Source organism: Manihot esculenta, chromosome 5 (assembly GCF_001659605.2).
Source record: "Manihot esculenta cultivar AM560-2 chromosome 5, M.esculenta_v8, whole genome shotgun sequence".
In the NCBI taxonomy this organism is placed as follows: domain Eukaryota; kingdom Viridiplantae; phylum Streptophyta; class Magnoliopsida; order Malpighiales; family Euphorbiaceae; genus Manihot; species Manihot esculenta.
This window is the reverse complement of record NC_035165.2, coordinates 2,314,753-2,325,362: the sequence shown is the minus strand read 5'-3', so window position 1 is coordinate 2,325,362 and position 10,610 is coordinate 2,314,753. Positions and strand designations below refer to the sequence as shown.

General features: G+C 33.5%; 1 protein-coding gene and 1 long non-coding RNA gene across 3 annotated transcripts; both read left to right on the top strand.

The window, feature by feature from the left end:
• Nucleotides 1-844: 844 nt before the first annotated feature.
• On the top strand, nucleotides 845-5,268 carry LOC122723634. Its single transcript, XR_006350629.1, has 2 exons — nucleotides 845-3,353; nucleotides 3,822-5,268. It is a non-coding gene; the product is annotated as an uncharacterized LOC122723634 (long non-coding RNA).
• Nucleotides 5,269-6,239: 971 nt separating this feature from the next.
• On the top strand, nucleotides 6,240-10,286 carry LOC110614533 (putative glucose-6-phosphate 1-epimerase). 2 transcript variants are annotated; one of them, XM_021756089.2, is made up of 8 exons: nucleotides 6,261-7,470; nucleotides 7,618-7,692; nucleotides 8,148-8,204; nucleotides 8,303-8,466; nucleotides 8,757-8,891; nucleotides 9,083-9,185; nucleotides 9,376-9,475; nucleotides 9,881-10,286. In XM_021756089.2, exons 1-8 carry the CDS (start codon nucleotides 7,360-7,362, stop codon nucleotides 10,087-10,089), a joined length of 954 nt encoding a protein of 317 aa, XP_021611781.1. In that variant the 5' UTR covers nucleotides 6,261-7,359; the 3' UTR covers nucleotides 10,090-10,286. The 2 variants fall into 2 exon arrangements, with proteins under 2 accessions (XP_043813094.1, XP_021611781.1); XM_043957159.1 differs by lacking the exon at nucleotides 8,757-8,891 and having other exon boundaries at nucleotides 6,240-7,470.
• Nucleotides 10,287-10,610: the final 324 nt, after the last annotated feature.

Sequence of the window (10,610 nt, the reverse complement as noted above, 5' to 3'; positions counted from 1 at the left end):
ATATTTTTTAATATATATATATTTATTTATTTATTTAAATAATTAATTTTAAATTATCATCTAGCGCAAGGAAGATAGTGAATTGTTCCATTCTTTTTTATCAACATAAATTTCTATTATTTTACTTGTTCAAAATAATAGATATCATTCTAGATTGCTATGCAATTTGAAAAACTTATTATTCATCTTACGTAGGTATAAATTCTCCATATATATTTATAAAAATTTAATATAAAAAGTTTAAACTACAAATATTATTATTTATTTAATTAATTAATTATTAATAAATAAACTATCTCCATATATATTTATAAAAATATTTAATTTCATACTGTTTTAAATATTTAAAATTTTATTTTTATATTAATTTTATTGTACAATATAATTTTATAATAATTATATTATAACATAATATTAAATAATTTATATTACATATAAAAATAGAAAAAAACTTGTACAATAAAATTTAATTTATACCTTCATTTTAAAAAATTTAATTTAATTATATCTTATATATATTTTTAAATTTTTTCTTAACTAAATAAAATTAATATAAAGAATAAATTATCATTTATTTTAAAAAAATAAAATTATCAATTATATAAATAATTAAATATTATTTTAAATAATTTAAAATTTTAATCTCATTATCTCTTATATATCTTTTTGAAGTTTTCCTTAACTAACTAAAATTACTATAAAGAATAAAATTATCATTTATTTTAAAATTTAAATTTAAAAAATAAAATTATCAACTATTTAAATAATTAAATATTATTATAAATAATTTAAAAATTTAAGGGCATTATGGATAATCCATTATTCTTCCCTTTTCCTATTATAAATGTAGTATATATATATATATATATAGTGTATCTCTTCTCTTTTTCTTTTTCCCTTATATCCGGAAACCTAATGGAGTTTGATTCTTTTAGAAGATTATTATGCAAAATTGGGGTTGGAGGAGTATGAAGGGGGTAAGGAATAGGGGGTTGGATCGGCTGATGTGGTGGAAGAGTTTGATGATTATTGATTTTGTGTTGTAGGGAAACTTCTACAACAGACCATGGCTTCTGTTTGGCAACCTGTGAAGGTTATGACAGGGAAAGATCTTGAGGGAAATAGGTATGTTTTCAATTTCTTTCATGCACTGGATGTAGAACGTGTATTAGCAGAAGGTCCTTGGAGTTTTCAGCGAAATTTTTTGTTGTTGAAATCACTTAAGCAAAATGAGAATCCACATGCTGTGGTTTTCTTTAAAGCTAAATTCTGGGTTCAAGTGTATGGTTTAGTTTCTGGGTTGCGATCAGAGCATGTGTTGAAGGATGTGGGAGGTTATGCTGGAGAGTTTTTAGAGTCTGATGCTAGAAATTTTAAAGGGGGGTGGAAAACCTACTATAGGGTGCGGGTGGAAATAGACGTTAGGAAGCCATTGAAGAGGAAGATGAAATTACGGAAAACAGGTCAGAATGGGTGTGGGTGAATTTTAAATATGAAAGGTTACCGACCTTTTGATTTTTCTGTGGTGTGATTGGACACTCTGACCGTGTTTTAATTGCAAAATTCATATTCCTAAAGACAAGTATCTCTTTGGTGAATGGCTGAGAGCTCCTACGAGAAAGATTACCAATGTGGGATCACGGTGGTTGAGGGAGGAAGGTGGTGGCTGGTCGGAGGAGAAATCATCATAGCATGCACCGATGGAGGATGATTTGGTTCCTGAAACTGTGCAAAAGGGAATCCAGATTCGAAATTCAAACGATGGAGGGATAAGGGATGAGTTTGTTAAGGTAGGTAACGTGTTAGTGAAGGATGGAGCGGTTGGTGTTATTATTACGGAATTAAAGCGACGTCGTACTGAGGAGAATGTGGCTAATGATTCGGAGTCTATTGAATCTGTTGAGGAATATGGAGAGGGGCTAAAAAACTGCGGGTCCTGGACATCAGGCCCGCCTAGCCATATAACGTGTTTAAGCTGGAATTGTCGGGGGCTTGGGAACCAAGCTTCAGTTTGAGAGCTAAATGATATTGTAACTGATAAGCGGCCCAAAATGTTATTTTTAATGGAAACTTTAATACAAAAAAATAAAGTTCGACGAATAAAATCGCTACTGGGGTTTGAAGGATGTTTTGCGGTAGACCCAGTGGGGAGGTGCGGTGGTTTGTTGCTGTTTTGGAAGGAGAAGAGTTCTGTTAGTTTAATTAGCTATTCTAAGAATCATATTAATGTAGCTGTTAGAGAATATGTTATACGGGCTTGGCGGTTCACAGGGTTTTACGGCTTTCCTGAAAGTACTAGAAGAAGGGGAGTCGTGGGTTTTTCTGAAATCGTTAAAGTCCAAATCCACACTACCCTAGTGTGTGATGGGAGACTTTAATGATTTGCTGTCTAATAGGGAGAAGGTGGGTGGTGTGCCAAGAGCTAGATGGTTGATAGAAGGTTTTTGGGAGGCAGTGTGGGAGGCGGGTTTGTCTGATGTTGCTTTTGATGGTGATTTGTTTATGTGAGAAACTGGAAGAGAGTCTGGAGATTTAATTCGACAACGACTTGATAGAGCTTTATCTTTGGCAACTTGGAAGACATTTTTTCCAAACGCAGTCGTTACTACTTTAGAAACTGCAACTTCTTATCATAATCCTTTATTTTTTAAGTTGGGCGTTTCTGTGGTAGTGTACAAGCTATGCCATTTTCGGTTTGAGAATAGTTGGATAAGGGATGATGATGTTAAACAATTGATTGTGGAAAAATGGCAGCCTAATGAAACTATCCTTGTTGCTGAACGGATTAAAAATGTTAGGGGTGGTCTAAAAACATGGAGCGTTGAGGAGAAAGCTGTTGTTCGGCGACACCTTGGTATTTGTAAGCGGCAGATGCGTGATAATCGTGGTGCTACAGATGTTTTTTCGAAGCAATTGTTTGTGATTGCTAGAGCAGCTTATAATGACCTTCTAAAGCAACAAGAAGTTTTCTGGAGGCAGAGAGCAAAGTAGCTGTGGCTTTCTGCGGGTGATCTGAATACAAAATATTTTCAAGATGTACCTTCTAACAGACGAAAGAAGAATGTATTTACTGTTTTGAAGAATTCAGAAGGTTCGTGGGTTGATAGGAATTCAGGGCTTGATGGTTTAATTGTGGGTTATTTTTCTGATTTGTTTACATCAAATGGTAGTAATAGCGCGCCAGTGTTAAATTGTGTGGAAAGAAAAGTTACTGAGATGCATAATGAATTATTGATGTTGCCCTATACTTGAGAGGAGATCAAAGCTGCTATTTTCAGTATGCACCCTGATAAATCACGGGGCCCGGATGGACTTTAATCCTGATTTTTACCAACATTACTGGGATGTTGTAGGTGAGTCAGTAAATAAAGCCTGTTTATCTTGTTTAAATGATGGTGAGCACTTGCCTTGATTGAATGAGACTTTAATTATGCTAATTCCTAAGAAACATGTGCTGGAGAGAGTTACAGATTTAAGACCTATATCCTTATGTAATGCAATCGATAAGGTTTGCTGTAAGGCCATTGGGAATCGGTTGAAGTTGATTTTAGGGGATGTTGTATCACAGACACAGTGCTTTTGTTCCTAGTCTCTTAATTAGAGATTATGTTATAGTAGCCCATGAGGTTCTGCATGTGTTAAATCGAAAAAGACAAGGGAAGGAGGGTGTAGTTGCATTAAAAATAGATATGAGCAAGGCTTATAACAGAGTGGAGTGGAAATTTCTGTTTGATATGTTATTTACATTGGGTTTTAATGCAGAATTGATTCACATATTATTATATACTGTGAATTCGGTTGAGTATAAGATCTTATTGCAGGGGAAGAGCTGGTAAAGAGTTGTTAATTCGGACAGTTGCACAGTCTATTCCTACGTACGTTATGAGTGTATTTTTGCTTCATGTGGGAGTCTGTAGGTCCACTGAAACAAAGTTAAATTAATTTTGATGGACCGGCGGTTCAAGTGGTATAAGGTGGATGCGTTGGAACCGTTTATACTTGCCGAAGGAAGATGGGGGATTGGATTTTAGGAAGTTTAGGGAGTTTAATATGACCTTGGTTGCTAAGCAAGGATGGCAGATTTTAATTCAACCCCATACTTTGATTTCACACCTTTTAAAGGCGAAATATTTTCCTCAATGTCGGTTTTTTGAAGCAGCAAATCTGAGTTTCTTCTAGAGTAGTGTTATGCAGACAATGGATGTTTTGCGACGTGGTTGTAGGAGGAAGATATTTTTCAGGCTCACAAACTGATGTGTGGAAGGATCCATGGCTTTTGAATGAGGATTCCCCGTTTGTTCAGTCTGAAAATAACACGGGTGTTGAGAATATTTGTGTTGCTGATTCTTTTCTCCCTGAAGGGGAATGGAATGTGGAGCTTATTAATGATATTTTTAATCCTAGAGACAAAAAAGCTGTTCTGCAAATCCCAAATGTGGCATGATCTTTCCAAGAAGATGGGTGGTTTTGGAAGTTTACAAAGAATGGTGGCTATTCAGTCAAGAGTGGCTATAGATTGTTAACAAAACCAGTAAGTGGAGCTGCCCAAAATATTCAGCAGGTTTGGAATGCAATTTGGCGAATTTCGGTCCTACCAAAAATTAAGAATTTCTTATGGCGGGTGCTGCATAATGTACTTCCAACTTGTTCAATTTTAGTTCAGAAACAGGTGGCAGTTCAAGTGTTTTGTCCAGTTTGTGAGCAAGAACCAGAGTCAATCGAACATGTGTTGTTGCTGTCTGGTTTTACTAGAGGAGTCTGGTTGGTGCTTAATAATCTGCAGGTACAAACTCAGATTTCGTTATGGGAATGGGTTTCTCATTTATTACAGCAGCAACTTATGATGGAGATGGCTAAAATTGGTTCGGTTCTTTACGAGTTATGACTGAATCGAAACTGAACAGTTTAGAAAGGAAAAGCAAGAACTGAGGTTGAGGTTGTTCGGTTGGCATTGCAGAAGCTGAGTGAATGGAGAGAGGCACAGAGTAAGCATGTAAGTGCCCCATCTTCTTCTTTAATTGCTGAAACACCGTGGAGACCTCCTGGAAATGGGGGCTCTTTAAATGCAATGTTGATTTGAGAAATGGACAAGCTGGTTATGCTTTTGTTTGCCGTGATAGTGTTGGTAATTTTATGCAAGCGGTGGCAGTCCCTTTATTTACAGCTTTTGAGCCTTGTATTGTGAGGCTATGGGCGTCTTGGAGACCCTAAGTTGGATCAAAACTGCTGGTTTGAACTCAGTAATTGTGGAGACGGACTGTTTAAGCATTGTCCAAGTTTTGGAAATTTTATATATTTTTAATTATATATATATTTAATATAAATATATAACTCAATGATTTTTTTTTTGAAATAGATAACTCAATTATTAAACTCATTATTATATAATATTAAATTTAAATTAAATACACTTTTAATTATCTTAAACCCGTTTAATTATATTCATTGCAAGTAAGTTTATAATTATCTATTAAATTAAAGTAAATTCATCCTGTAAAAATTATTTACGTTTATTTTCATATATGTTAATAAAATATAATTAAACAATAAATTGTTTTTTTAATTTTCTTTCCTAATACACCATCCGTCTACCTTTATTAAAATATAAATAACTAAATTGAAAATTATTTATTCATTTTAAAGTTAGAAATTATTTCGTTAATGCAAACGCTAGTGTATTTCTATTATAAAAATTAAATCAGATTTAAGATTTGTTTAATGTATGTATTATCTAGTATTCAATAGAATTTATTCTATCTCGACTTCCTCATGATTTTGAAAATATATTTTTTATTTATTATATTTATCAATATATAAAATCTTACTATTATATTTATTTTAATAAAATGTAGTTAATATTAAAATGACTTTAAATTATTAAATTTCAGATTTAAATTTCTATTAAAATTAAATTAATAAAATTATAAAATATCAAAAAAGGAAAATCTATCACAAAAGCCAGGCAGTTAAGGGGAGGTTTTTTTATGTTTGTCTTCCAGAATAAAATAAATAATTTAATATATAAAATATATATCACTATTTTCATAATTAAAATAAAATAGGATCTTTTGAGAGCAATGCACCCACTTTATTTTATCATTTGGCTTACAGTTGGGTCGTTCTTCTAGTTCCAGAGTCGAAGAGTTGCAGTTACTTTGTGCGTCAAAAGATTCAAGTATTGGTATTTCATTATTCAAACCTTACAAAAAGTTGGTAACTTTGCTGAAGCTTTCAGTCATGTCAAAAAAATTCCCCATTAGACCTAGATGGACCAAGGGCAAGATGAGCAGCCCCACAGACATTTAAAAATCATTTTTAATCAATTGTCTTAATCTCAAAATTCCCATTTTAAAATTTTGACCCTTTGTACAGGGTACGTGTACTTCTCGTATCTCCACGTCCTAGCCTAGATCTATGCAACTTTCTCTTTTAATATTCACTTCTTCTCCTCCTTCCACAGTCTTGCCTCCTCCTCTTCCTCCTTTCCTCCTTTGCTTTGTTTTCATTTTTGTTTTTGTCCCTTCAAAATGCCATCTTTGCTTCTGGATTTCACTCAAGAATGTTCTCTTTTGCTTTTACACTTCCATTATAAGATACCCATGTATTTTGTTTTAAGTAATTTCCTCATACTTGTTCATTAAGAACCTCCTTGATTCAATTGCCAAGGCTTTCCAGCCTCTGTGTTTCTGAAATTTGTCACCTTTATTTGATCTACCTTTTCTGAGTTTTGATGTTGCTTTGTCATAATTTCACTCGTTAGCAGTAATTACAGACTAGATATACTTGAGAATAGTGTTTTTTTTTTTTTTTTTTTCGGGGGGGGGGGTGGATTTTGTGAGATCCTGTGGTTGAGAATTACATTTTTTTCCCCTTCCTTTTTCTTTTTGTCTTTTGTTTTTTCTTTTCATTCATAGAAAAAGGTTTCAACTTAGAAGAGAGAATATTTCATTGAAGTTATGATTTCAATAATGGGTCTTGTCTTTTGATTGTCTTCTTGTGATGTAGATGTGACAAGTTTCTGGTGATTTCTTTATCAATTGGAGCTAGGTGTTGGCCTTAGCAGTTGCCAAATGTTTCACTCTCTGGATCTCTTTGTTTAAGCTTTAGGTCTTTTTCTTCCACATACTCTCTGAAGGTGATTACGATCTGTTAGAGTTCTCTAGGGTGGAAGTTTTATCTGGGGTTTGTGCTTCGAACTCACGAGACTCACAGGATATGTGCTGAGATTTTCCTTTAAATCTTTCAAAAAGGTGCTTTATGCTTCTTATTAATATTCCTTAGAAAGTCTGTTGGGTCATTTTTTAGATTGCTGGAGAAGGTAGAATATTAGAGATTCTGGGTTTTTTTTCCTTCTTCAAAATGGGGCATTCTGCAGCTGTCTGGGATCATAAGGCTGCCATTGAGATTACAAAGGACTGGAATGGTATTGAACAGGTCGTGATTCGAAACAGACAGGGAGCTTCTGTTCGGGTTAGATTCTCATCATTTATTTTTTGCTTGAGTTATTTTTTCTGTAAGTAATGAATTCATTCATCAATATTACTTTGATGAAAAATAGAAATTTTCACTAGAATTGGGATGATATTTGAGGATTTGGGTATTGTTTTTTCATAATAGGTAAGCCTGCATGGAGGACAAGTAGTTTCATGGAGGAATGAACAAGGGGAAGAACTTTTATTTACCAGTAGCAAGGTGTGTTTCTTTTTTACAAAATCACTTAGATTTGTGCTTGTCCAGTGATGTTTAGTCAAGTAAAGGCCTTAATTTTGGATCTGGGGCCATTATTTATGAAAGTGATATTCAGCATATGCTGCTGTCTCAGTCAAATTATATCAGAACTGGAATCTTCTTGAAAAATAAAGATTTGGTCCCTACTTCCAACTTTTATTTTAATTTATCTGTCACCAAGCTGATAAGTGAATGAGAAATGTGTAGCATTGGAGCCTTTAACTTAGACCTTTGCTTACAATACATCTTTAAGTACGTTATTGACATTACAGAACCATCTGCTAATTTTGCTGCAAGTTCAGCGAAAACGTTGGTTTTTGTTTAAATCTTAGTTTCTGAAGAGGCTGTCCTGGAGTTGGTTATCATTGATAAATTTCTTGCTAGAATTCAAAGGCTGATTTACTTTGTGATAATTGTAGGCTGTCTTTAAGCCACCGAAAGCAATGAGAGGAGGGATCCCCATTTGTTTCCCGCAGGTACTTTTGAATCAATATTGTTTATATGCTTGAAGATTGAACAGCATACTTTGATAAAACTTTCTTTTCTTATATATGTATTGTTTATGCGTGTGAAGTTTGGAAACTGCGGATCACTAGAGCAGCATGGTTTTGCTCGGAACAAGTTTTGGACAATTGACGACGATCCTCCTCCTCTGCAATCCAATGATTCCCAGGGGAAGTCCTTTGTTGACCTACTGCTTAAACCATCTGAAGAAGACCTCAAGTGCTGGCCCCATAGGTACGAATTTAAATGCTTTGAAGTTGAACAAATCCGCATGGCCAAGGTTTTGATGGAAAGTTAATAGGTATTCGTGTCGATTATTTGTATTTTGGCCCAAAAGGTTCAAAATTTTTTACTAGTTCACAGCAATTTGCAGCCCATATAATTTCTGTACTAGTTTTGCGAGATGAAATCATAGGTTCAGGACACTGCAGAAACCTTAATCGGTCACTCATGCACAAGCGTGTGGCACTATAAGCTCTCTATCTCTGTGCCACTAACCAATCTTCCTGTTATTTTTGTTTCAGTTTTGAGTTTCGTGTTAGGGTGTTACTTGCAAAAAATGGAGATTTGGCATTAATATCAAGGGTTCGAAACATCAATGGCAAGCCATTTAGTTTCTCGTTTGCATATCATACATACTTATCAGTTTCTGATATAAGGTATGAATTATTTCCTGAAAAACTGATAAATTTGGCTGTTAAGCACATGAAAAATTAGAATTATTTTCTAGAAGCAAAAGCTTGCTCATCTCAGTGAATGCTATCCCTACAGTGGGAGAAAAAAAAAGCACTTTTGAAATGCCTTCTGAAACTATAAGTACAACTTACATGAATGTCAATTATGACCTCAGTGAAGTGAGGATAGAAGGACTGGAAACGCTCGACTATCTAGACAACCTTTGCCAAAGAGAGAGATTTACAGAACAAGGAGATGCCTTGACTTTTGAATCTGAGGTAAATTCTGGTCTTAGTTTGAGTGCAAGCATATAACCGTAGTAAAAGTTTAACCACTGAAAGCCTCAAGAATCAAGGAAAAATACTGAATCTGCAACAGTGCCTTGCATAGAAGTGATGAGGCAGCTAAAGCTGTTCACAACTTTTATTTAAATTTTAATTGTTTAACCTATTTTGATTTTTGCGGCAGGTGGATCGAGTTTATCTTAGTTCTCCTAATGTAATTGCAGTACTCGATCATGAAAGAAAACGGACATTTGTGATACGAAAGGAAGGACTGCCTGATGTTGGTAAGCTACCATTTGCATGTGTTCGTTATTGTGCATGTTTTAAAGTTGAGGAAATTTATTATTTAGTCCTTACGGTTGGTCTCTCAATTTTAAAAAATATATTAAAACATCTCTTATTTGTTAAAAAATCGACTAATTATTTCTTTTATTAATTTTAATTCCTATAGTTTAAAAGAACTAATAATTTGATCTTTCAGTTTTGTAAACAGTATGCTAATTAATTTTTAATTAGTAGACTTTTTAAATGTTAATGAGATTTTAATATATTTTTTAAAATTAAGACTCTAACTAAAGAGTTTTTCGATCAACCAGCAATTTTCTCAAAAAGTTAACTAGAGAAGGCTCTGCGCTTGCACTGTTAGAGTGTTGTCGTTTTCTTTAAACCTTGTCTTTGTCTGCAAACAGTGGTATGGAATCCATGGGAGAAGAAATCAAAAGCTATGGCGGATTTCGGCGACGAGGAGTATAAACATATGGTGTGTGTGGATGCAGCAGCAATAGAGAAACCTATAACCTTGAAGCCAGGAGAGGAATGGACAGGGCGTTTGGAGCTCTCAGTTGTACCTTCGAGTTTCTGTAGCGAACACTTTGATCTTCAGAGAAGAGGTGTTTGATTTTGAAGAACAGTATCAGTTTTCAAGAGTAAATGACCCTAAACGATTTTAGAATCCTTCAGATAATGCTTGAAAACCCCTTTCTCTTTCCTTTTCTTCTTCTTCTTTTTGGTGTTTTTCTTGAGTACATGGAATACTTGTATTGAACCAAAATATGACTTTCTTCTCTAAATTTTATAAAGTTCTATATTTCAAAATGTTCCAGAGACCAATGGTTGTTGACTTAACTAATTTTTATAAGCTTGTAAGCTTTTAAAATTTTAAACAATTATCTTAAGCAGTATTTTATAAATATATTTATTATAAAATTAATAAAAAGAATATCAAATGATTTATATAATAAAGTTTTAAAATTAAATAGGTTAATATAAAAATTTTAAATCGTGCAAAAAAGGGCAAAGAGTTGGGTGGGAATCTTGGACCATCTACTCAATTTTGTCTTAATCTCAATTTTTATTTTCATTATTTTATTTTTTATTAATTTATATAATTAAAATAAAAGTTTGATTTTTTTTAATTTA